Raw genomic sequence first — 25,762 nt, 5'->3', positions numbered from 1 at the left:
GCCAGGATGCTGGGTCCTGCCACGATAGCTGTCCTGGCTGTGTGCAGCAGTGATGCTCTGTGTGCCCGGGGAAGGGGAGCTTTAAAACCAGAGGTAATTTCACACCCCAAAGCAGGGAGCAGGTTTAAATTGCACTCTGGACAGTGCATACAAATATTGCCTATGGATGCAGCAGCAGAATTGCTTTAAAGCTGAGTGAAAACAAGCGGCTGTCCCAGCTCTGTGCTCCATCCCTCCCTGGCACTGGCAGTGATGCTTGCACAGCCTCCGGGTGAGGAGGAGGTGGCAGAAAACAGGTCTGGGGCTCTCCTGGGCAAATTTGCAGTGGGTCTACCTCAGCCCATGGCTTGTGGGCCCTGTCCCCAAGGTAAGGACAGGGCAGTGAGGGTGAAGGGAAAGCAGAGCTGCCCTTTTCTGTGGCAGCTCCAAGTTAACCTTGGTTTACAGTAATCTTAAAGCCACGTCATGAAATCCAGCTTGTGTGAATTTGGCCTGTCTGTGTCTTGGGTTTTCATCTGTAAAATAGGGGTTAATGGCCCTTCCCTGCATGGTGGGGGAAATGGCAAGGATAAATATGCAGGAACTGCCGTGACTGTGGGTCCTGTGGGGACCGTGGAGAAAATGAGAATTGGAGGAGCCCTGGTGCGAGGAGCAGGGTACTCTGCGGCTAATTACAGGATGTCCTTCAAGACAAATAATTCTGTTTCTAATGTGAACTCTGCACTCTTCTCCTCTTTAAGACAACTAGGATCGTTGCCAGAAGGAAAGAAAATAGCATTTATTTGGCACATTTTTCCTTTCTCCGTTCCAGAAAAATTTCCCTCAAAGTGACATGACACCTCCAGAAATGAATACTGCTACAGTGTCAGGTCTTTTAATTTTAAATAAATGAAGCTTGAGAGCTTAGTGCATAGGCAAGTGCCATTGGGTGAGAACAGCTGAATTTCTTCTCTGTCCCTGAGCTACTGGCTCAATTATCTTCTGCTTTTCCTTACTACCATGAGCGACAGCGCTGAGGAGTTCGGCATCACTGAAAGATCGTAGAAAACCTGTGACAGCAGGAAAAGTTTTTAGTTGAGGATGATCAAAACTAGCTTCTAACTGCCCGGTTGGGAACCGTGTGGTGTTGTTTTAAGGCACTGTTTTAAGTTGGGATTTGCAGGAGGCGATTATTGCGTGCTGGCAAGAGGATGAAGCAGCTCTGAGATGTTTGCAAGACGTATTTCTGTGGCTTTCCCTAGGTGCTGGATCCCGCTTGGAGTCTGTGGGAGAAGACGATGAGCTGACAGTGGAAAACGGTGAATCGAGTTATGAAATAGCAGTGAAATATTCCCGGGGTGGAAGAAAGCACTCTCTGCCCCAGCAGCTGGAGTCGGCAGGAGCCAGGCAGGTGGGTGGAAAGGCAGGGCTGGCTCTGAGCGCCTCACTGTGCTTGGTCCTTCAAGATCTGTCTGGAGCTTGTAGAAGCGAGGGTAGTGAAACAAAGCCACATAGGTACATCACAGAGACTGAAACCAGGCCTGGACACCAAAATGGAATGTGTTGGCAACCTATGGAGAACTTCTTTACTCTGAGGATGGTGAAGGAAGGTGGTACTTGCTATGGCCAGGAGGTCCTAAGGCTGATCTTATGAGTTGCAGTTCTAGAGATCTGAGGATTTAAACACAAAAGTCCTGCTTCTCTTTATTTTAATGACTTGATGATGTAGGCTTTTTTCTTTTCTTTTCTTTTCTTTTCTTTTCTTTTTTTTTTTTTTTTTTTAGCAGATAAGGACTTCAGTATATCATAAGGCTACCCTTAATCTTTTTAATTTAAATTGTGACTAGTACATTACAAAATGATCCTACTGTGCAAAATGCAGGAAAATTACTGTGGCAAGATTCTCTTTGACTGTAATGAGCTAGGATTTCATCCCTTGAACATTTTTCTGAATATGTAAGATCCCCCCCTCCCTCTTCCCCAACACACGCAATTTTCCCGGTATGACATCCCAGTGCCTGTGCCAAGCAATCAGAGCGACTTCCCTTGTTTGCTGATGTTTGTTAGGACTACCATATCGTGAAGAAATCCACCCGTTCCTTCAGTGCCGCCCAAGTGGAATCTCCATGGAGACTGACCCAGCCCTCTATCATTTCCAACATCGTCCTGATGAAAGGGCAAGGCAAGGTGAGGATTTCTGCATGTGGCTGGTTTCTCACATGTAGCGAGAGCTGGCATTTAAGAGGTGTCTCCAACACCCAGGACTTCCAGCAGCTCTCAGGTAGCCAATAATAATAAGAACAATAATGATAAACAAATCCCATTTTCAAATGTAAATGCCAAAGTTACACCTGCAAAGTATGGGGGAAGCAATGTTCGTGCCACGCATTTGACGTGGGGTGGCTTTCATTCTGATTTGGTGCATCTGGTCATTACTGAGGTATCAAATATTAATAATGGATCTATAAATATGTATGTTTATGCAAAGTTGGTGCAGCTACAGAATAGTACCTGTTTGCATGCATATTTATGGACAAGCATGTTTTATCTCTGTGGAATCTGGATACATTAAAAAAAGAATCACTGCAAATTAAGCGTTAAACTCAAAGGCTGGTTGATTGCTTATCTGAGAGCACTGAATTCTCTGGGTCAGAGAGTCCTCTTTTCTCCCCCCAATAATGTGTTTGCACATTTGCTAGATACCAGCTGGCTGAATGCTAAGGGAAAATAGACAAGCATTAACCTAGGTGTATATTGTTTCCCTTAATCCAGTCCACACTAATATTGGAGCTGTCATTTAAATATGCTAAAAATACCTATCTCTTTTTCTGAAATACTCTTTAAATTCATCAGATGGATATGTTTTGGACTAAAAAGACTTGTTTTGACTTTCAAGCTCAAATACAAAATAAATTCCTTGTTGTGCTTTAAGTTTAACAGAGTTAGAAATAGTGACTTCTCTGGGTAGATTGACTCATGGTTGCTATAACTGTCCTTGTTTTGGGAGCTTCAGGTCTTTCATGACGTTTCCAAGCAAATATTTCTTCATTTTTCACGTACTTATTTTTTTGACCCCATTTTTCTTGTAAGAATTAGATTATTTCTCCCTGTGGGATAAGCCACTCTCTCCTGCCTTTCTGCAATTAGCTCCAAGGCGTTACGAAGCAGTTGGGAGCATGCAGACTCTAGTGATCATGAACCACCTCAAACAGCTGCTGGTTTGGGTGCCTTTCACCCACTTCTTCAGCAATCATCTCTGTTAGGGGTTGTGCTGCATACAATTTGTACAGTAGCATTTGTTTTATTATCTCTATGCAGACCTGGGATTTGGAAGGTATTTCCATAGAGTTGCCATGTTGGTGGCTGGGAGCCAAGTGTTTGCCCTTAGCTTTTCATCTGTAGGTAGATCTGCAAGGGGTGGTTTTCTGCTATGGGGTGGCAGCACTTCTCCGGGAAGGTGGGCTAATGTGGGAACCACTGTGCTTTGCAGCCATATTTCTCCCAACCCACCCCATGGAGCCGTGGGCAGAACTGCTGTGTCCGTGCAGGGGAATGCCAGGAGACTCCTGCTTTCTGTAGGTTGCTTTGCAGTTGATAATTGCACAGTAAACAGTTGAGTTATTTTGTGTTGCACGGGGGAGCTAGGATGCTTCCTTTCTAGAAATCAGTAATGTCTTATGAAATTACTAGAAGCTCATAACTGTGGTAGTCTACTTTACATTCACAGACTAAAACAAAAGAGCTGGTTGTTATATTGGGTTGTAAACACAGTGTTAGTGCCTGCCCTGGCAGCATCCCTCAGCTGGAGAGCACTGCCTGAGGCGCTAATAATAACCGTGGCTTCAGATCACTGAAGCACAACAGTTTTCCACTTCCCTTGTCCACCTGGTCAGTGACTTTTATCTTTATCCTGAAAATACATGTACAGTGGTGACAAGAGGAGAAATGGGGGGCGGGGAGGGGGAATGGAACAAGGAAGTGATTTGGGTGGGAAATAACTCAGCAGAAGGGGGAGAGGTTTGTTCTGCTGTGCTCATCCGTTCCCTGATCAGCTTCGCAAGACAGTCCCGCAGCCAGCCGGGGCAGCGCAGGGGCAAGAGCTAACAGATGGAGCCCTGGGGAATGTATTGATCTAGATTTATTTAAATACAACGTGGTACATGTCTCCAGAATAATTAAAAATGTACATGTGCATGGCAGTCCCCCCACGCCAGCCCCCTTCCAGCTACATTCCTGACATTACAGCACTGACCTTATGTCATGTTCTTAAGCTTTTCTTTTTCCTGAGGAAATGCAGGATCTGTGACAACAGAGAAAACTACAGTTAATCCTGGATATAGATCTCAGGGTGGGAATCTACTGCCTGTCAATTTAAGAGCAATGTGTTACAGTTTTTAAAACGGGAATAGGATAACATAAAGCCATTGACCCCGTGTTTAAAAAAAAAATAAATCTTGAAATAGCATTTTTTCCTTTTAGCTTAAGGTGCCTGCTGCTACTTTTTGGGCTGATAAGTGTGTTGATATGGGAGTGAAAGTAAATCAGGAAATGCAAGCAGAGGTCAGATGGCAGCGCGATTCAGCGGCAGCTATTAGGTTTTCATCTTTCCTTTGTCTTGTATGTTATCGGCAGTCTTTCTCACACAGGTGATAATAGAGTAAGGTGCCAGCTGTGTGTCTTATCCTCCCTTTTCTGTAGGGTCTTGGATTCAGCATTGTGGGAGGTCAGGATTCTGCTCGCGGACGCATGGGGATTTTCGTGAAGACTATATTCCCAAATGGAGCAGCGGCTGCTGATGGAAGGCTTAAAGAAGGTATGGCAGAGAGAATCCAACTGCATATAAAGGACCACAGTGGGATATTATTTCAGTCCAGCAGAAAAATTCAAGTACAACTTTATTTAGGCACCTGGCCATCAGCAAGAGGCTGTGGAGGATGTAACACACCCTGTTTGTCCATCCTGGGGAAGATCATTCATAGCAGTTAACTTGATTATATTGCATATTGAGAAAGGGAAACTACAGCATGGTGTTGGGTTTTTTTTCCCTTCCTCTTCAGTGAACTTTATTTGCCCAAGCCATAAGCTGCAATTCTTCATTTGGAGAGGGTCACTGATAGCAGTGAAACGTATCTATCCAACCAACATCTGGCTTAAAGGTGCCGGTCCAAGAAGGGTTTATACAGAAGGACAGAGGCTGTTTTGGGCCCTTGCGCTCTCTGAGCCTCTTGGTATGATTTTGACATGAATCAACAAGTAAGAGTCATAACCAGAAAAAGAAAAGAGGAAGGATGGGATTGGCAGTAAGATCACCCAGCTAGTTAGAGAAGCAGGTATGTCCTGATTTTATTACTGCTTTTCCAGTCTTGATCTCTGAGCTGGACATATAGACTGTTCTGTTTGTGCTTGCACCCTGGTCCGAGTGCTCCCATGCCAGACAGACAGACTCTTAAACGCTGTTGAAAGTACAAAGTGACCATGAGTTTAAAGCGGTGGTTTACAACTCTTCTGCAGGGGTTTGGTTACTTCTCATCCGCAGAAAGCTGCTCCTGCGTTACTTCTGTCAAGCTGCTCCTGTGTGACTTCTCTCCTTCTCATAGTATCATTCCCCTCGTTACATCTCATCACGCTTGTTGTATTTGAGGCTGCTTTTGGTGCCAACTCTCACACTTACTGCCAGAGGGAAGCTCGCATCCCTGCAGCATAGGTCGTGCACTCGCCATGGGAAGCCAATAAGTAGCAGCTGTCCCATAAACCCAGCAAGCCTTTGCAGGCTATTCAGAGCTTGTATACTCTTTTTTTTTTTTCTTTTTTTCTTTTTTTTTAAACTGGGGCAAGGAAAGGATAGGAGGGGTAGACTTGGCTGAGTGTCGCCCCGTCTTAATTTTGCACAGATGCAAGTAAAATTGCAGAAAGTGGATCTGGATCCTGCTCACTTTGCCCTCCTTTTAATAAAATGAAGGTAGATCAACAGAACTGGTTGTATGTAGTAAGACCCAGAGCCTGGAAGCAGGTGGAAATGTGACGGGATGTGCTCTTTGGGGTGAGAAGGGCACTTCCTATCACGGTGTGTGGGCTACTCGCTTCTCTGTCCGCAGGCATTCAGTAAGAGTACACGTTTGCTTTGTGCAGCAAGGCCAGTTTTCTCTGAACAGGCTTGGAGTGATGTGCTGCAGTGTTTCACTTAGATGCTTGTTTCTCTTGTTGATACACACGAAAGAAAGCGAGTTCTGTAGTGCCTTTGGACTTCATGTTATGAGCATCTATTTTCAGACAGTTAAAATCTGTAGTGTTTTCAGCTTGTTTGTTAGTATGAGAATGCCAAGCTAAGGATCTCTGCTGAAGAACAGGCTTTACTCTGCTAATTCATCACTATTAACTTGTAAAGACATTAGGACAAGTGAAAATAAACTGATAACACTAAAAGGCTTTTTACTGAGCAGTTAATTGGAATCCTTATAGTAGTGGGTCGCCTTATGTACAGAAAGGGTTTTTTCCATCTCTGTAGTCTGTATATTGCTGACTTCATTTTTTGTATCTAATTATCAGGGGATGAAATCCTAGAAGTTAATGGAGAGTCTCTACAAGGGCTGACCCATCAAGAGGCCATTCAGAGGTTTAAGGTAACGCAGATGTACTACAGGAGAGATTCATGCTTCTCTTTGTTCAGTGCCATTTAGCACCCTGGGCTTTATATTCTTTCGCTGCCACAAATTACTGTATGCACGTTGACTGGCAAATGTTGGTGTATTGTGTCGCCTTATTGGGGTCCTCTGATGTCTCTCCAGCAACTCAAGAAAGGAGTGGTGACCCTGACGGTGCGCACGCGGCTGCGCAGCCCGAGCCTCACGCCCTGCGCGACTCCTACCTTGCTGAGCCGCTCCAGCTCCCCCAGCTCCAGTGCCAGCGGTGGCACGCCGGTCCCTGGCCCCGACGAGGCGGACGGTTCCTCCTCCAGCCGCAAAGGACCCGGCCCAAAGGACAGGATCGTCATGGATGTGACTCTCAATAAAGGTGAGGGTTCATGGAAACGGGCTTGGAGAACCAGTCCCTGCTTCTTAGGGGTGTTTTTGGCAATAGGCTAGAGACTCTAATATCCAGGGCACCTACCCGTGTCCGTCTGATCTTAAACCACAGGATGGGGGAGAAAAACATCCTCTAATGCAAAAACCTCTAAAGAGTTCCCCCTTCCACACTTTGCTGCTCCAGAGCCAGGAGACTCTCATGGGTAACAGTCAGTGTCCATCCTGCTGAAAGGGGGAAGCTGTGAGATACCAGGCAAAATGTGAATCAGCCTCTCGGCAGCCCAAATGGCCGTGCCCTTCTTGTAAAGGGCAGCTCTGGGGAAGGCAAAGCCATGCAGAGTGCTCAAAATTTCCCAGATGAGCTGTTTGAACTCCTGCCTGAGGGTTGCTGTCATTATCAGTAGTTGCATGAGATAAACTTAGAGCATATGCTATATGTGGTGGGACAAATACGCCTATTTTAAAGGCTTAAAATATGCTGATTTTAAAGGTTGGATTAAAAATTTGGAGAGAGAAGGTAAGATGTCCAGCAATTCCTACTTTAGGAATGCTGTTACCTGAAGGAAAGCAAAGGTAGAAGTGGACAGAGGTAATTGTTGAACCAGAGATAACGCCTCACCTTTCTTTGTGCCTCTTCGCTGAGGGATGCCATGCAGATATTTAACAGAAGAGAGCAGTACAGTTGGCGGCATCTTCTGTGCTCACGTTCTGTGCAATAATTTTAAATAACATCTTTATTGGATTGTTGTCCCCACTCCTTTGTGCCTTGGACCAGATCAGACCTTGTTTGACATTTCCAGGCAGTTCCCACGGCACGCAGAAAACTTGCTGGGAGTGATGGATCTCGGAAGACAGTCAGGATCAGTCAGGATATTTTCAATCCTGATTTCCACTGTTGGTCTTGGCTTCCTGACTGACTGCACCTAAGGCCAGCCCTAAAACAATACATGAGTCTTGGTCTCAGATGGGATGTGGGAACACAAACACTTGTGTGTCCTGTGTGATTACAATCTGTGACTTTTCTTTGTACTTTTTGTTTTTCGCAGAGCCAGGGGTTGGGCTCGGCATTGGTGCCTGTTGTCTCACGCTGGAAAACAGTTCTCCAGGGATATACATTCACAGCCTGGCCCCAGGATCAGTGGCTAAAATGGACGGCAGATTAAGGTTAGTTAAAGCAGAAACATGCTGGAGTGGTTTTACAATAAAATCAATTGAGGCTTTGTTTTCACCAATTGGTTGGTGTAGCAGGGAGGGGATTTATACTTAAGAGTTCACCAAAAAGAAAACATTTAAATAAAGACATTCCAAAGTGGTATTAAATACCCAGGAAACATTATTCTGTGTGCTGGAAGCAGCACAATCATTAAGGTTTGGTTTTTTTTTTTTTTTTTTAATTCTCTATACAGAAAACTGAGCCTAATAGCACCCTTTGAGAAAGGGGAGCAGCAAGAAGTGCAGCCTCATGTCTTTTTATCAGAGCTGCAGCCAGAGACCCCAGATTGGGAGGCAGGTTGCAGAGCTCTGCTAAAAGCTCAATCACCTGAAACTCTTAAAAAGAGCTGGGAGAGAGGTTCTTGCAGCTGACTGCACCCATGGCTGCAGCAGTGCTTTTCTGCCCTTGCTGTCTGGCAGGATCGCTGCAGGCTGACCTGCCCATCTCATTTACTCTGTCATGGAGTTTGGATGTCTTTAAGGTACCATAAGAGAGAGAAGCAATCATTCCTAGGGTTCCCTTGTGCTTTATGTTGGATTAAGTGACAGAAAGTTATTTGCTGTTCCTCTCCTGGAGGCTTCATTTTTAGAAACCATTGGAGGAAATCTTCCACCTTTCTGTGTTCCTGCATAAATGCTGGTGGGTGTTGGGAGCATCGCTCGGGAGGGGAGGCTGCGCTGAAGACCCGCTGGGACTGCGCAATCCGCACTGAATGTGTGGCGTGAGCACTGGTGCAGAGAGGCTGAGCAAATGCCTTGCTTTCACGTGGGTAGAGAGTGCCTTCTGTTTCCTTGCTCAGCAGGAAAACTGTGATAGAGCAATTTGATTTTCTGGAATAAGGGGAGAATATAATTTTATGGTGGCATCCCTGCCAAAACCCTTGAAAGTTCTTACCATATCAAAATGTCTATAGGAGACAGTATTTAATGCTAACTTGCTTTCTTATAAGCCTCTTTGGAAAAGATTGCAGTGCTGGTTGTGTCTGTATGTAACAGCTGTATCGTTTATTAGGTTTAAGTGATTGATTATATCCAGGCATGCTTCCCAGATTTCTAGCTTGCTTCTTTGAGACATTGCTTCTGTTGTCCCATCAGCGGTTTATGGCTCCATAAGCCAAAACTTACAGGATGGTTTTGATTTTTGGAAAACTTCATTAATCAAATACTGGCTTTGCAATACCAGGAGAGGTTTGCATCCCGCTCCTCCGTATCTGAGCTCCCACTCTCAATCATGCGCCTGTGTAAGTGACTCCATTTGTGTAGTTTCTAATAGCTGTTTAAATCTAAAAGATGGGCAGAGCAGCAGCATGACTACACAACCGATAGGTCACCCTTTGCTTTCCTGAGCCTGTACCAGCAGTACAAGTTATGAAGGCTGCCACATGCAATTGCCTTTTTGCCTTTGGCATGTGGACTCACAGTGCAAACTCATTTCCATTGTCACAAGTAGCCCAATGTAAATCAGCAGTAGTAGATTGTTTGAGAATGTCTGTTTAAAGCAAATGCTTTAGTAATTATGGAGAATGCTTTAATGATATCCCTAGTTGATGATCTTTTCTTTTGAATAGTTCCAGATGTCTGAGCACCATGTGCAAGAGTTATGAAATTGGAAAAACAAAACTAAACAATCTATGCTTTCCTCTCAAAAGTTTTTTTTTCTTTTTGTCTTTTAAATGGGTTCTATACGTTAATTTGAAGCAAATACAGGCTTATTGTGCTCAATTTTTTCCTCAAGTCATTTAATAAACTCATATCTAAATAAAGAATTTCTTATCAGTGTTTGTGTTAAGTAATTTAATATGATGGGAAGGAACAGCGCATCTGAATCTAATTTTTCTTCTGTGCTCAACAAGTATCTGAATGCAGAACTGGAATTGAAGTTTGCTTTCACCCTGGTCCAAAAGCAGCCAATTTTCTCTGTTGATTTAATAGGGTTTGTAGCACTGACGGTAAGTGCGGAAGGGATCTCTGGACCTCCCTCCCGAAGTCAACAGGACTTAAAGCATTCACATCACTGGGAGCAAGAGCAGGACTGGCTTCTTTGCAAGTCAGATCTTTTCCAGACACTGTATCTTTGAAAAAGCTTGGCCATCAGTTGAAAGCACAAATGTTTTTGTAAAAGTGGTTGTGATTAACTGGCTCTATGTCTCTCTGCAGTCGGGGTGACCAGATCCTGGAGGCAGATTCGGTGAGCCTGCGTCACGCAGCGTTGAGTGAAGCCTACGCCATCCTGAGTGAATGTGGTCCAGGTCCGGTCAGCCTTATCATTAGTCGGCATCCTAACCCAAAGGTGAGGAGAGAATGTGTTAGTGTATCTGGGTTGTTTTCATCTGGTGCTGTAATTTGAATCTTGCTGTCAGGAAAGTAGCAAATGAAGAATATTGGATTGTTCTCTCGATGGTATGTGTTGTGCAAGAAGTCAAGATTGTAATGATACCTTCCAGTTTTCTAAGTTGTAGCAATGCTGGACTGTCCCTGCTGCTTTTCACTTAGTCACCCACTGACCAAATGCAATTTTCCTGGAACTACTTGAGTGAAGTGTTCCCATCTTTCTCAGTACTTGGATCGAGTGGCAATGCAAATATGACACAAGTCCTCTTCATCTTTAAAGTTATTTTGCAGTTAGTTTGTCTTTGAGTAGAATATAATTTAGGGCCAGGAATATAAATATCAACAGATTGAACTGATCAACTATAACAAAGTTGTAGGAATACTGTTTTTAAAAAAGTAAAATCTGTCCAAAGATCAAAGTTTTCCTTCAGGAATTAAAACGTGAGAATCTGGACCGTACTGCTACTGTGAAATCTGTGCAAGGGCAATTTGGAAATAGGCTGTGTTTACAAAGTGAGTATTTTCGAGCAATTTTTAAGAATTGATGGTAGAAGATAAAAGCCTTTTAACCAAGATATAGGGAATAACAACTTCTTTTATTTCAATATTTCAAAGGATTTCATGAGTGTACAAAACCTTCCTGTTTAAACAGGAATGAAGCTGTAAAAATATTTGCATTAGTGGGTCCAGAGAGCTCTGACTTTTGAACTCGTAACTACAAATGAAGGCCTTAATAAATCCATATCTAGGAGAACTCAGGTTTCTTATTTTATAATTAATTGCATGTTTTCCCCTAAATCAAATATACAAACAATAGACAAATAGGGGTCTACTGCCCAGAGTTTATTATCATTGCTGCGAGGCCTTGTGCTGCTAAAAAGAAAGAGGCTGTGGTTCTGTTAGTTAAACGTAAGCATGGAGGGGGTAAGAAGTGGGCTTATAGCCTGAGATAACAGTATTTCTAGGGAGTCTGTATGCTGTGCTGAACCAGCACGATGGTTCAATTTGATTGCATTATTAAGGCATATAGACTTTTTGGAGAGTTTGTGAGTAGCATCAAATAAAGACGCCATGGAGTGGAGCCTGCCCTTTCTCCTCGTCCTTCGTCTTGCTATGGTGGTGACTTGAAAGCCAGTAAGTGACCTAACCAGTTATCTGCTGAGAAGATGAACTGAGTTAAGCTAATTGCTTGCTGTTACTCAGTAACAGAGGGAAACTATTAAATGGCTCCTATTACAGTTTTCCATAAGTGATATTTAAAATGACAACAAATCCTTCACCAAGAAATGCTAAGAAAAGCTAAAAGTTGAGTTGGAGAGACCCTAAGGCATTTCTTCTGCCCATGCAGTATTGAATTCACAGTCCCTCATAGTTGGATCTCTGAAGGAGTGCCCATATGGGGACCCATATTTATTCTTATGTCACTGTCACCCTTTTTCTGACAGCACTGGGGGATCTGCAGAAGTGTGTGTGGTATTTTATTTTATTTTATTAGCTCTTAATAATACCCCAGCCCGCAGATTGTAGTTAGGAATTAGCTTGTCCCTCTCCAGTTTGATCTGCCTGAGGTGTAGAGGATACTAAAATCAGAATTGGCAGAGCTTGCAGAAGTGTGGATTTTTGGTTAGCTTTAAACAAATACTGCAGTCTGCCCAGCACCTAGTTTTACTCTTGGGACGTCTTGTACCCAAAGGTTTGTGTGCAAAGGTCCTGGAGCATACTTTCAGGGCTTTGGTCCGTGTCCTGTAGGAACTCGCTGTGCCCCAGGAGCCTGGAGGCTTTTGGTTTGCTGTAAGGTCCTGCACAGGCTGAAAACAGAGAGGTATTTCTACAAAGGCTCATGTTGTTTTAGACATTTTTATACTTAATGTCTCATTTTATGACACAAAAGGTCCACAGTACATTTTGTTGCTGAATATGTTCACTTCGGTGTTTTTATGTACTTCCAAGAGAAATACCACAAAATTTTCTTTCTTCTTGTTATTCTGAGTGAATGTGGCATTTAAACTATGTTTAAACTGCTGAGTTTACTTAGGAATCTTTTAAATCTTCATGGTTCAGAAAGATTCAAGTTTCTAGGCTCTATTTATGCTGAATTTTAATTCATGTAAAGCAAAGTGATAGAACTCTTCTTTGACAGAATTAACTTGCTTTCTGTTTTTAAATATATATTCCTGCAGACTAGTTGTTCCTGTTATAAAATTATATGGAGTTTTCCAGTAATAAGAATTAAGTGCGTGGCAGTAATTCAAGACAAAATTAGCAAATATGGTAAACCAGTATTTATCTTAAACCAGAGAAACATTAATTACCAATTACTGATTTAGGTTTTCTTTTTAAAAGCAAGGAGAAATGAAAATTAAAAAGACAGCTAATATCTCGGGAAGTCTGGTATTCTTCCGGTAGGTTATGTGTAGAATATCTTCTGTTGCTGATGTATGTTTGTACAAAGCAGCCTTTGTCTGTTTTAAAGTAATATTTTCTCGATAAGTCAATGTACAGCACTTAATTGAGTTAAAATTGTGCTGTAATGGCTTCATTTGATTTTTTTTAAGTCTAGTGCTGTTTTATTTGTTTGCATAATGTGGCACTTGGATGTGGTCTTCATGAAGTCAGCAGGCTTCTGCTTCCTGGTTTCTGCAGGAGAGTGGCATGGAGGGAGTCTGAATCAGGGGACCAGGACTTAAGAGCTCTCAACTATGTCTTATTTACAGCATCTTTAAAAATGGTAGCATATCTGAAATGAATCATGTATTTGTAGTGATAAGTGGTCAAACTTTCATTTTAATTTCGTCTACCCAGTTTGATCTCTGTCTTCCACTTGACTTTAGGTTTCTGAGCAGGAGATGGATGAAGCAATCGCACGCACTACCCACCGAGAGAGCAAGGATGCCAGCTCCTCTCATGTCACAGGTAGCAACATGTTCTCTCCTAATATGTGTCCTTTTCCAGATGCAGGAAGGTTTAAGGACATGCTCTTGGGTTCCCCAGCATCAATATTTTGAGAGCCCTCAAAACAGCAGGACAGTTTAGGGGGTGTAATCACTCTGTCCCCTGCAGAAATTTTAGCAAAAACGTCCAGTTCAGATGGATCAGCTCTATAGCTCATGTTACTTGCTTTGTTTCACTAGGCTGCCATGATCTGAAAGTAAGGTTGCCAAGAGGTATTTGCTCTATACTCTCTTCAAGATGAATGGGAAGCGCAATGTCCCGGTAGGGAAAGGACGGGAGGACTCAACTCCATCTGTGTACACTTATCCATGTAGATGGGGGAAAAAAAAAAAAAAGAGAGAGAGTAAGTCCAGATATTGCATACTGGACTATATGTTTTAATTCAATTTTAATCTTTGGGGTCATGTCAAAATGTACACTCTGGGATTTATCTGATGTTTTTGAACTCCAGACTTAGCACTTCCTAAAATCATGCAGATGAAAGCAAACTCTTGGCAATGGCAGAGTGACTAGTAAGGTGATTTTTAGACAGAAATGTTAGATTTGTAATTATCCTCTTTATGTCTGTGTCAGCTAAGACCTTTTTTGAAGCAGACCTTGCCAGTGGCTGCTAATTTGTCTTTCGAGGTTGCACCTAGTCAGCAGCATGCTCCAGCAGGTGAGGAAGACCATCTCCTGCTCATCTCTTGTTTATAGCTCTGTCCTGGGCCTGGCTGGCGTAACATGTCTCTGTGATAATGTTTTGCCTGATCTGAGGGAGAGCTTGTGAAATGTTAAAAAAATCTCACTTTAGGAAAGCAATTCAGATAATAAATAAGTGGGATTAAATGCAGCCCCCAGCTCAGAAGGTGAATGAGGAGCTTGTTTGGATATGTGGACCACAACTTTAATTTTTGGCATCTAACTAAGCTGTGTTTAACAGGAGCTGTACAAAAAAGTCCATCTCCGAGTGTGAAAGCCAAACAAGGAGAGACCTCATCTCCCCTCAGCTGGACTATGAAACGCTTCCTGGAGCCAGCAAGCCGGGTAAAAGGATTATATGCAATAAAAACAGCATCTGCTTCAAATTCAACTTTTACTGAAGCTCTTACTTGATCAAGGAGTTCAAAATCAAACCTCTATGCTTCTTTCCTGTCACATGGGCTCCATAAAAGGGTTTGTTTCTTACATCATGTGTTTAAATGGTGACAGCAGCAAGCTCTTGTTCATCTGTGTGGCTGTAGCCTTTGGGAGCGATGCAGAGCATGGCAGAGAAACCTGTGGGCTCCCACCTCCTGCCACCTCGAAGGCACCCCTGCTCTGTGGGACACAGAGATGTAGTTAGCAAGAAAGACCTGAGCCTGCGGGCAGAAGGCTGAGCATTTGGTCTCTGTATATAGCCATTGCAGTGGAAGAGTCCTTGGTTTTCCTGGGAAAGCCAAAGAAGCCATACAAACTGTGTCCAGAAGTACAAACCTTTCCCTTCTCTCAGTGCAGAAGGTGTATAAAGGGAGTTACACAAGTGAGTGGTTTCATCCCTTGTTTCTGTATTGAACCACATCTGCAAAGTAGTGGGATTTGGAATCCTGTTTTATTTATTATGATGGCTAAAAATGTATTGAAGTGCAGCATTTCAGCCATCAAAGTTTGGCAGTTTGGCTCTCAATATACTGACAAGTCCTCTATTTTAAAAATTGGCTTTAAACTTCCTTTATTGACACAGCAATGCCAGTGGAGTTTGTGGTGTTTGCACGGAGACAGGGGCTTTAAGCATTGATGACAGCCAGTCACCAGGCTCACTTTTTTTCAGCAGGGATCTGTCAGCTCTGAGGCAGAGCTTTCCCAGTACTTCTCGCACGATGCTACGAGCCAGCTCCTGTTTTCTGATGCTGTAACTGGCTCCTGTGACGAAGAGCAGCTCCGTCAGAAGAACAGAAACGGTTTGCTGGATGATGGCTCTCTTCTTCCTGGCAACCTGAGTAAGCGACGGAAATGTGTCTGGTCATTTGGCTAATGGGGGGAGAGTCACCGAGCACTGGTTTGCTTTACAGGAGAACTTACAGTGATTCCTGTGCTGGTAAGAAATGCCTGGCAGCATCGTGCAAGCCAGCACTGATCATTTGAAATTCTGGGAAATGGAAGGGGTTTACAACAATGCACATAAATGCCCGTTTCCATGGTATTTTGTCCAAATTGCTGCTCTGATTATGTGAAAATGACTTTATTTGATTGGTTTGGCCGAAACTAGATTGACAGCACTGCAGATTTTTTTTTCAAATGACTGATGATCATCTGATTGATTACATTTAAATGAAAGTGTTCATAGCTATCTCAAATAGAAAATTTCAAACTGTCGCATATAGCAGTGTCAAAACAATCAAATGTTCAATTTGACATAAGATATTTTGCATATCTGTCTTTCTCCCCATAGTAATTGACTGAAGGAGTCTTACATTTCCTTACTGACATGCACCTGATTTCAAATTCAAAGGGTATTACATTTATTCTCCCTTTCCTGTGCTTATCAAGTAATGTCTTTGTCTACAGCTTATTTTTCTCTGGAAATTAATTATTTAATGCTTAAAAGCATTTTTACATTTAAAAAAAATCCACAAAAAAAGCCAAACAAAGAAACTTTCTACAAAATAAGACGCAGTTCTTTTTAAGAATGATGTGGAAGAGGTTCTCGGGTTTATGAGTCTTTAATTTGAAACTGATTGTCATGTGCTTGTGTCTTTGTTCAGGAAAGCATTTTTCACTCTCTGTAAGTTGATGCAGGCAGTCCTGAGCATAGATTTAAGCAAAATGTGAAAGAAATTCTGTTGTTTAAAGTAAAATACACATGTGAATTTGCATCCATTACTTCTTTGGGTCATAGTCATAATTTAGAAATAAACTGAAAACAGAACCAGATGTGCCATGAACTGATTTCAGGAATTACCCATAAATTGTGGAGCTATCTGCTGTCCCTCTTGCTGTTTATTGTAGTTAGAGGGAGGACATGAAAAACCTGCTTTTTCCTTTGTGAGGAGAGGTTAAGCTTCCCCTGCCAACAGAGCCACATGTACTCTGCTGCAGTCAGATGCATGGTATTAAAAATAATCTATAAATGCAATTAAAGTATAACTTTTTTTTTCTAGCTGCTAGAGAAGCAGGAGTGGCAAAAGCAAATGGTCTGGCATCTCCAACTAGTGGGAGATCGTCCAGCCTTCACAACAAGCACGTGGAGTCTGTCCGACCCGGCATCCTCAGCGACAGCCCCAAATCTGCCCGCAGCCCCTTTCATCGACAGAGGAGGGTTGTTTTCTATGATGGTGATGTTAGTGATGATGACGAAAGTTCCCACTTGCAAAGAAGCCAGAGGGCCAAGAGCCAGGAGGACACTGGTGTTGTCATTACAACCTCATCCATAGAAATTGATGAGAGCCAGGACAGCGAGTCACCTAGATACAGTGGCACGGAGACGTCTTCCCCTGTCTTCAGCAACTCCGTGGAGTCTGCAGACAGCACACTGGAGCAAATTGACTCTCCTTTCTTCCCTATCATAGCGTTTGATTACTCAAGTGTGCCTGAAGTTCGTCTTGGCAGCCTGAGTCTGAAGGAGCTCCGGGAAGCACAACTCGAATCTAAGAGATCGCCAAAACTTGAGCACAGAGCAGTCACGAGAGTGAAGAGCATGATGAGCACTGAGTGCCGAAGCCTTCAGAGACAGAGGACAGAGGAGCATGGCTCTTACAACAAGCCTGTTGCGAGGACGCTCCCTCACAGCAAGAAGTGTGAAGCACCCGACGGGGCTGGGCAGGGCCAGGGTGAAATAGTCACTCTGGTTCGCAATGAGCACGAGTCATTTGGCCTGGATTTGGAAATCCAAGCCATGCCCCTAAAGGTTGTTGTCACAGGGCTGCGGCCAGGTGGAGCAGCAGAAATGGTAATTTTTTAATTTGGGTTGCCTTGTTGTGATTTGCTTTCACTTTTCAGGGATGATGGTGATGATTATTATTATTATTAAGCAGCAAGTGATCTGTTGACAGTAAGTGCAAGGGAGATGTTTGTCTCTGCTGGGCAAAACCTCTCATCCCATATTGTTCTGAAGCTGCTGTTAAATGAAGCATTTCTGATTCAGAAGTGCACCCTTGGCTGGTTCAAAACTAAGAAAGTCAAGAGGCTACTTGAGATGGACTGATCCCCACTTGCAGTCAGTTTTGAGGGAATACTGGTCTTCTGTTTCCTTTCTTTTTGTCAGAGGCAAAGACAAAATAAGTAAATCCTGGTGGTAAAAATGCTTATTATGCATGTATTCCTGTGTTATACAAATCTGGTACCGGCAGGCCTTAGGTGCTAGCCAGGTTTGCCAAGTGCCATGGAAGTACCAGTAACATATTGCTCTTCTGCTTCTCATACATGCACATACTAGTGTGGATACTTGCTTTATGCTGGATGTGGAATTGCTAGATGCAAAAGTGCAGAAAGAGAAAGGAGGATACTCTGGTGTTCAAAGCTGGATGTAGCATTTTTAATCTAGTTAGTGGCCACTAGGGTAAGAGGGGATATGTCATAGCAGTTTGAATTGGGCTGTGAGAGCTGGAGACTGGGGCTCTGTTCCTGTTCTTTTCTCTGATTTACTGTGCAGTGTTTAGAAACATACTTGGGCTTTTACCTTAAGAGCTCAGTCCCTGTCCAATTTAGTTATTTAGGAGAGTCCTATTGGTCCAATGGGAGGTTATGAACAGGAATGTAATTCGTACATGAAATGCAAAAATGATAGACAATGTTCCAGTCCTGAAGAAGCTAGGACTGATCCATCCCAGTTCATTTAAATGAAGAGGGCTGTGTCCTTCATCCTGATACTGATCTCTCAGAGAACCCAGCAGCTTTTTTGACCTTCCTGGTTTAGATTGATCATTAATTCCTCTCCTGGCAAAAGCACAGTCTGCTCTTTATTTATGTGTTGGCAAACTGACAGCAGTGGTACCTGTGATCTGCGGTGATGTGAAATAGGGAATGTTGCTCATAAACCATTAATTGCCTCCCTGGAATCTTTGCCCTTGTGGCAGGGCTTCTGAGGTGTATTTATAATTTCCTTGGATCTGTCATTGCATCAGGGATCAATGGGCAAGATGGCTGTAGGAGATGAGATTACCACCATCAACAGTATCCCAGTCAGTAAGATGACGTATGAGGAAATCTGCTTGCTTATGCAGTGTCTTCCCACGTCCGTAACCCTGGAGATCCAGAAAGCAGCACCAGGTGAGAGAGTAGTTTTGCTTTCATACCATTTATTCTGAGTACCAGTGAAGAAAATTCCCTTGGATCAGCTGGGTCTGATCTTCTCTTGCCCCAACTTTCCACATCAATTCAGAGAAAAAACAGGGGGTACCTTGTGTCTGCATTGGTGAGCCGGGCAAAGCACTTCATCACCAAACCAGGCTTCGGGGTCCTTCCTAGCACTATGATGAGGGGAGCAAACCTACTCCTGTATGAAGTGTTCAAAGCTCCCACTTACACTATGTCCCTCCTGCCAGCATTTGCAGAGGTCTGTCATTTCATGCAGACCTGGAGCTAGCTCAGCAGCAACTCTGTCCTAACAGCCGTTTTACTGCTGTGCCTGTTCAGTAAATATATTAACCCTTTATAATCACATCTTTCTCTCCTAAAAGCTGAAGTTCAAATAGTATTTTTGTGAATGAGCAATAAGATAATAAAAGCCTTTTTTCTTTCTTTTCCTTTCATGTGTCAGAGTTCTCTAATGTGCAGAAAGATGAAACAGAAAACGCAAGAAAACTAGAATCTTATCAAAATGTTTGTTTGCATGTTTCTTATAAAAAGTTTTTTAGTTTGAATTGAAACATTTGATACCTCGTTAGTTTCTGCTCAGGGCTGATTTATGCTGTTACAGCAATATATGCATCCCCACAGACTGTACAAATTACGTGGTGTGGAAATGAGTGTTTGAAAAAGAAAAGCATACTTTTCAAATTCAGGAAGAACATAATATTTTGCTTCATTTTAGCTTATGATCTTCTTTGTGTACCTATTAATACCTGGGAGCCTAAAGTGCTTCCAGATGCTTCAGTTGTTCTTTAAGGAATTCCTGGCTTGGCAGAGAGTCCTGTTCTTGTTTCCTTAGATTGCTGTGGCTTTTGCAAACTAATAGCATTGGGGTAGGCGCACACTGGTACTCCTTAATCAGGCAGCTCTTCTGCTTTCCCCTTCCCCTCGCCCTGCCCCACTGGCAGAGAAGAGGGTCTCTTCAGTGTGTGATCCAGCATGCTGAAGCAGGCCAGTACCCCAAATCCTAACCTGACTGCTTCAAATTGCTCTTCTGAGATGTATTCCCCTTTGTTGACTCCAGGAGGAGCCTGCACTTCTTAACGCAGGTACCCAAGTTAAGTGGCGTGGATAATCCCGCAGGTTTGTGCAAGGATTAGAGAGATGTGCTGGCACGTTTGAATGAGCAGGAAAGGGTGCTGACTCTATGAATACACCCCTTCTTCTCCATGCACTTTCTGGGCCTCATCTGGTAGTAACTGGCCTCTAGAAAGCAGCTTGAATGGGGATGCGTGTCCCAGAAGCAGCGTAGAAAGGTGCAAGCAGATGCTTAGGGTGAAGTGCTGAAAATTGAAGAGCTGGAGAAATGGGTGTTGGAGTGCAGCAGTGACAGGGAGCTCAGTGTGTTGCCCAAGAGTGGGTTAAACAGGTATTGGAAACAATGAAAGGTCTGTGCCAGAAATCCTGTAAAGCCCATATGCTTAATGCACGTATAACATCACTGATGCATGTCACATTAAACACCTGCAGAAGTGCCGAGAGGATCAGAGTCAAGTTATTTATGCACAGCTCATCACTGTGTTATCTGTTCACCTTTGTTTGCTATGCCAGGGCTTTGTGTACTCTCTGCAATCTATTGGAGACATCTTTGATCAAACAAGTAATGAGAAGCGGTATTGCTCAGCCTGACTTACTGCACACTGACACTTTGGTAGTTAGCTGCTTGACTGCTGAAATTTCAAAGATGAGAATTAAACAGATCATGACTACTCACCTTGGATAAGTGGATTGCTCCCTCCTGTGTGCTACTCAAATACACAGGGTTATGATTAATTTGAGTTGTTGTAAACATCATTACAGAAGAGGAGGACTGCAGAGCAAAAGGAAAACATGTAGTCTGGCTACATGGGTGTCTATTTTTGTAATAAAACCTGGTGTTTTGTATATCACTTCCCGTATCTGACAGGAATTTGCTTCTTTTTTTTTATTTATTTTTATCATGATGCAGCTGTCAGCAGATTTACAAACCTCATCCTGTCTCCAGGGGTAGACAGTCAAAATCAGGCCGATGTGAAGAGCATCCTCGCAGCTGAGGAAGAACAGAGTGCTGGGAAGCAAGAAGGAGCAGGTTTGCAAAATGCTGGTGGCGGCTGTGTGGTGGAGAGAACAACACTGCCACCTGATGCCACGAGCAAAGACGTGCAGAGAGGTACCATGAAAAGCAGCCGTGCCGAGGATTGCGCTGCCATCCCTGATATCCACACTGATATCCACGACTTGCTTAGCCAAATGGATGCTCCCGAGAGCAGGGCTTTGCACACCCCGTCGCGAGCAGAAAGCCCCCTCCGAGATGAGTACACCACGATGTGCTGCTGCGGGACTGACGAAGGCTGTCCCGGGTCTGAGCCACGACCAGCCAAGGAGGAGCTGCTGGAAAAAACTATGAATTGTGGAGCAAATGCACAAGGTGTTTTGGGGCTGTCTGTGTTGGACTCCATTAACACAGGCAAGCTTTTTACTGTGAATAAAAACTCTTTAAATAACTATTCTAGGAATTTTAGCAGTTTAAATGAGGATGAGTTGCCTACTGCAAGCTCTCTGGAAGGTAAGAGAAGCGACCCGTTTCCAAAGTCAATGTATGGGGCTGCAGAGGATTCTCACTCGGACACAGAGTCTGTCACAGAAGCCTTTGATAGTGCTAATGAGGTGTTGCTTGGGCCGTGCACTGCTGCTAACGCCCCTGCAGTCTGTACTGTAATGGAGTCGGATGAGGAGCAAATTGAGATTTGTTGCATGAACGATGAGCTGCAAAAACCTGCAGAGGAGCAGCATCTCACATCTGCAACAAGCTCATCCTCTCTGTCCCCACTGCACCCTTACGGCAGCAAAGTTGTGCAAACTGCTGAGGGCTGTGCAATGTGTGGGTCATTGGAGACAAGCATCAATAAACTAGGCTTGGAAGATGACAGTGGTCCCGCTCCATGTCCATCACAGTGTTCAGATGTGTCCTCTGCATCCTTATGTTCTCCTTCCTCAGTTTTCCTACCAGAAAAAGACATCCAAAAGAATTCAGTCAGTATCCCTGAAGTTTACTCTTTCTGTAACAATGGTGCCTTAAGTACAGAAGAACAGATGGGTTTGGGGAACAGTAACAGACATAGGAAATGCTGTGAATCCATTGAAGAGGAAGGGTCTCTACACTGCAAGAAGATAAGCTTTTGCTCTGCTAGAAATGTCAATGGCTTGGAGAACAACTTGCTTGAGAAAGAAGGATGTCATGATGAGCAGAGATCCAAATGTGAAAGCGAAACAGTGGTTGATGACTGCAATCATGCTGTTAGTTATTGCCTAGTGAAGAAAGAAAACAACAGTTTGTCCAACTTGTCTAAAACAGACAGCAATCATGTGAATGCAGCATCATCAAGAGCAATATCACTCAGGTCTCCCTTTCCCACTAGATCTAAAGATCCAAAGGCTAATACAACTCATGACTTGCCAGGGAAAAATGAGAAAATTAACTCTGTGACTTCAGGAAGGACTTCAAATGGAAAAGTCCAAAGCTCAGGCACAAATCACTGCAAAGGAGCTGCAGTACCGCACAGCCCATCCTTGCAGAAAAAATCCTGTCAGGATTCTAAGGGAATGGCACAAAAAAGTATAATGGATGCCCTTTTAAATAACCAGAAGGCCAAAGCAGGACCAAAGCTAAAAGGGTTCACCATCAAAAGCAAAGCAAAGGCAAATTCAGATTCTTCTGGCATTAATACTACCAAAGTCAGTGGGGCTGATCAGAAAAGGATTTCTGTTTCTCCACAGCTGTCCCCTAAACTCCTGGGGAAGAAAACACCGTTGTCCCGTAATTCACCTACAAACCCAGATCCTGGCAAGAGCATTTCAGCAGCCTCAAGGACTCTGAAGTCAGAGCCAGAAAATAAACCATCGCTGGTCATTTCTGAAGATTCACTTCTGCCTCTCCTGAATGGTACTGGCAGCCCAACAGCAAGCAGTGAAATGAAGTGTGGCTGTGAGGAGCTAACAGACCTGCAGCAGGCACGGGGAAAGCCAAAAGAAAAGCAAGTTTCCATGCAGCCTTTGGTGTGTCAGGGTAAGGCTGTTAGGGTGGATGATTTCGGAGCCAGAGACAGTCAATCCAAAGTCACTTCATCTCCTCAGGGGATACCAAAAGTTGAACATGTGAAAGAGAGGACTGAGAATGCTGAAACAGGCCTGAACGCAATCAAGAGCATCTGTAGTGCAGATGACATTAGGCAATTAGATCTGCAAAATGTAGGACCATCTGCTGAAGGCTCTTCTTCGTTGAGGTCCCTCTCAGTTCAGCAGGAGCAGCTGGAAGGGCAGGAGATCCAGCGGACTTTCATTGAGGTGAAGCTTTCCTCTGCTTCCTCTTCCTCCTCCTCCTCCTCTGCCTCTTCCTCACCAGCATCATTTTTGCAGCTGCCATTGCTGGAGAAAACAGAAGAGGCAAACACAGAAGTGTCTCTTCTGACCGAGGAGATGGGGACCATGCAGTATTTCTCAAAAGCGGATACCACTGGAGACAGAAATCTCTATTGCTTGACAAAACCTGTGACGAGGACTTACTCAATGCCGACCCAGTTATCAGGTCACTTGAGGGAGGACTGCCATGTTGCTGAGGTTCATCCTGTGCAAGGCCCCCAGGGCCATACTGCAGAAGAGAAATACCCCCAGGCGGCGACGGGGATGTTAAAGATGGTCCATCTCAACTTGCCGAATGGCCAGAGCGGGAAGGAGCAGGCGTACGCCTCCAAAAGCACCCAGAGGGTCCATGGCACGTCCCCCTCAGGCAGCGACATTAGCTGCCCTGCCACTGATAAGCTGAGGAGCTTCAGGAGGAATTACTATTACTACGAGCTGAACTGGCCACATGAACCTACCTCATCCTTCTCTGTCAAACAGAGGATCAAATCCTTTGAAAACCTGGCAAATTTCGACCGGCCCATCGTGAAGGCCATCGATATACACACAGCCACGAGGTCCCCCCTCGCCAGGAGGTCGTGTGGTGGGCTGGCCGCTGCAGCCAGCCCCGTCGAGACGCCACGGGCCTTGCGGCGCAGCTTGAGCTCCTACGGCGGCAGCCCGAGCCCGGCCAACACCATGGCCAAGTCTCCCACCAGTGCAGAGCCCACACGTGTGGCGGAGGGTGGCAAGGAGGAAGGAAAGCCCCAGAGGAGCGAGGAGGGCGGCGCTGGGGCAGATGTGGCCGCCTTTCCCCGCTCAGCCTCACAGGCACGCCGCAGCCGGGGCCTGGGGCGGCCGCCGCTGTCCCGCTCCAGGCTGCGGGAGCTGAGGGCCCTCAGCATGCCTGACCTGGACAAGCTGTGTGGAGAGGGCTTCTCGGGGCCACCACAGCCTGCCTGCTTCAAGACAGAGCTGGAAATCACACCCCGCAGAGCCCTCGGCATGCCTGCCCAGAGTGACGCAGCCCCGCCAGCCCGCTGCAGCCCCGCTGAGGCAGGTGCGACGGGAATGGGTGCCAGCAGCCCTCGGGACAGCGGCTCAGGGACACCAGGGTCTGCCTCGGATGATGACGTGCCCCATGGCAGCTCTCCGGATGGGGAGTGCTCAGAAAACAGCTGGTCCATCAGGTTGGTGTCAGCTTTGCTACTGCTGTTTTGTTTTCATCTCCACAAGCCTCTCCCGAGGCAAAGCTTCCCCATTGTCCCAGGTCCTCCCCAAAGCACATTTCAGGTTTGGCCCCAGCTCCCATTCCCCTCACAATTCGGGGTGCTGTTCTTCATGCTCTTGATCCCTCAGAGCTGCCATGCTGCTGTCTGGTGGCGACTGTGCTTCAGTACAGGGTGAAACACTTTATCCTGGGAGGGCCAGGCTCCTTTTCTGTGTCCCCTCTAGCTGGTTTTGGTCAGTTTTTGGCCACGTTACGGCACAGTGGCCGCTGTGGAGGGGAGGGTGCGCAGCGCTGGCTGCCAGCACAGCCTGCGGTGACAAATGAGCTTGTTGTCCTGCCAGAAGCAGTCTTCAGATGTAGCTGTATCCTTGGTTTTGTTAATGTCTGTTGATAAAACCATTGGGGAAGGAGGAGGGGAGCAGAACAGGGACTGATTTTCAGAGTTATTCTTAAATCATCTTCTCTGTCCCTTCCCATTCTCCCATCATACACCATTTCTTATCTGTTTTCGAGATTTTGGCTTGTTAATGAGCTGGCCCTTCATCGTTTACCCTAATGCAACCTACATTATATACCTGAAACGTATCTCTACACAGTCTAGAAATACAAAGCTGTCTTTCATATTTTTCTGTTTATTTTAGCTTGGATCAGCTGCTTGTCTCAGGCCTGGACCAGCAAAAACTGCAGTCTGTTTTGTCAGCAGTAGTACCAAAATGTGATGTTGCTGCTATGCTCCAAGAAGTCAAAGCACAAGTAAAGGTAAAAACCAGAAGACAAAACTAGATTATTGGCAGTATTTTTAAGGGTTTTCTTAATGGCAGATAAAATCTCTTCCAAACAGTTTCAGAGCTCCTCCAGTAGTCCTGTGGTAGGTTACAGTTGATGGTAATTTTACTAATGCTGGTTTTTGAATGCCTGCTATAAACCCATAATAAATTTGAATGGCTTTTGTATAAAAAAGGGTATTGTTTGTCCAGTGCAAAAGCAGTTTTGAGCCACAATAAATAGACCTCTTTTAAGTGGAGAAGTATGCCTCCATTTGAGTCATCATTACAGCTGAGAAACTCCTGGGTTTGCCAATAATTGCACATTAGAATTTAACTTCCCACCAACCATCTGGGTCAGACTCACTTTCCCCACTGCACAAGGGAAGCTCTGCTCCTCTCTGTGCCTGGAAGCACCCACCTTTTGCTAGAAGCTGCAATCACAGAAATCTAATGTATTTTGTTTAATGCTGAACTGGTGGCTTGCAACACCAGAAAGCGGCTGCTGGAGGGTTTGTAAGAGTCTCCTATGACCTTTTTGTTCTCTTCTGTGGAAATTGGTTATTGCATTAAGATAACCTGCCTCA

The 25,762-nt window shown here is 44.5% G+C and overlaps 1 protein-coding gene across 2 annotated transcripts in view; it reads left to right on the top strand.

Moving 5' to 3' along the window:
- PDZD2 (PDZ domain containing 2) overlaps nt 1–25,762 on the top strand; it is a 142,599-nt gene that overhangs the window by 103,501 nt on the left and 13,336 nt on the right. For both annotated transcript variants that reach the window (XM_075488263.1, XM_075488264.1), the window contains 14 exons: nt 1,242–1,390; nt 2,047–2,166; nt 4,678–4,792; nt 6,526–6,599; nt 6,765–6,990; nt 8,048–8,165; nt 10,371–10,503; nt 13,376–13,457; nt 14,419–14,522; nt 15,286–15,454; nt 16,616–17,403; nt 18,578–18,722; nt 20,752–24,370; nt 25,053–25,170. In XM_075488263.1, coding sequence (XP_075344378.1) covers nt 1,242–1,390; nt 2,047–2,166; nt 4,678–4,792; nt 6,526–6,599; nt 6,765–6,990; nt 8,048–8,165; nt 10,371–10,503; nt 13,376–13,457; nt 14,419–14,522; nt 15,286–15,454; nt 16,616–17,403; nt 18,578–18,722; nt 20,752–24,370; nt 25,053–25,170 — 5,960 coding nt within the window. The remainder of the gene's footprint in view (nt 1–1,241; nt 1,391–2,046; nt 2,167–4,677; nt 4,793–6,525; nt 6,600–6,764; nt 6,991–8,047; nt 8,166–10,370; nt 10,504–13,375; nt 13,458–14,418; nt 14,523–15,285; nt 15,455–16,615; nt 17,404–18,577; nt 18,723–20,751; nt 24,371–25,052; nt 25,171–25,762) is intronic.

Source organism: Mycteria americana, chromosome Z (genome assembly GCF_035582795.1).
Source record: "Mycteria americana isolate JAX WOST 10 ecotype Jacksonville Zoo and Gardens chromosome Z, USCA_MyAme_1.0, whole genome shotgun sequence".
Taxonomy (NCBI): Eukaryota; Metazoa; Chordata; class Aves; order Ciconiiformes; family Ciconiidae; genus Mycteria; species Mycteria americana.
This window is presented reverse-complemented; position numbering and strand designations above follow the sequence as displayed.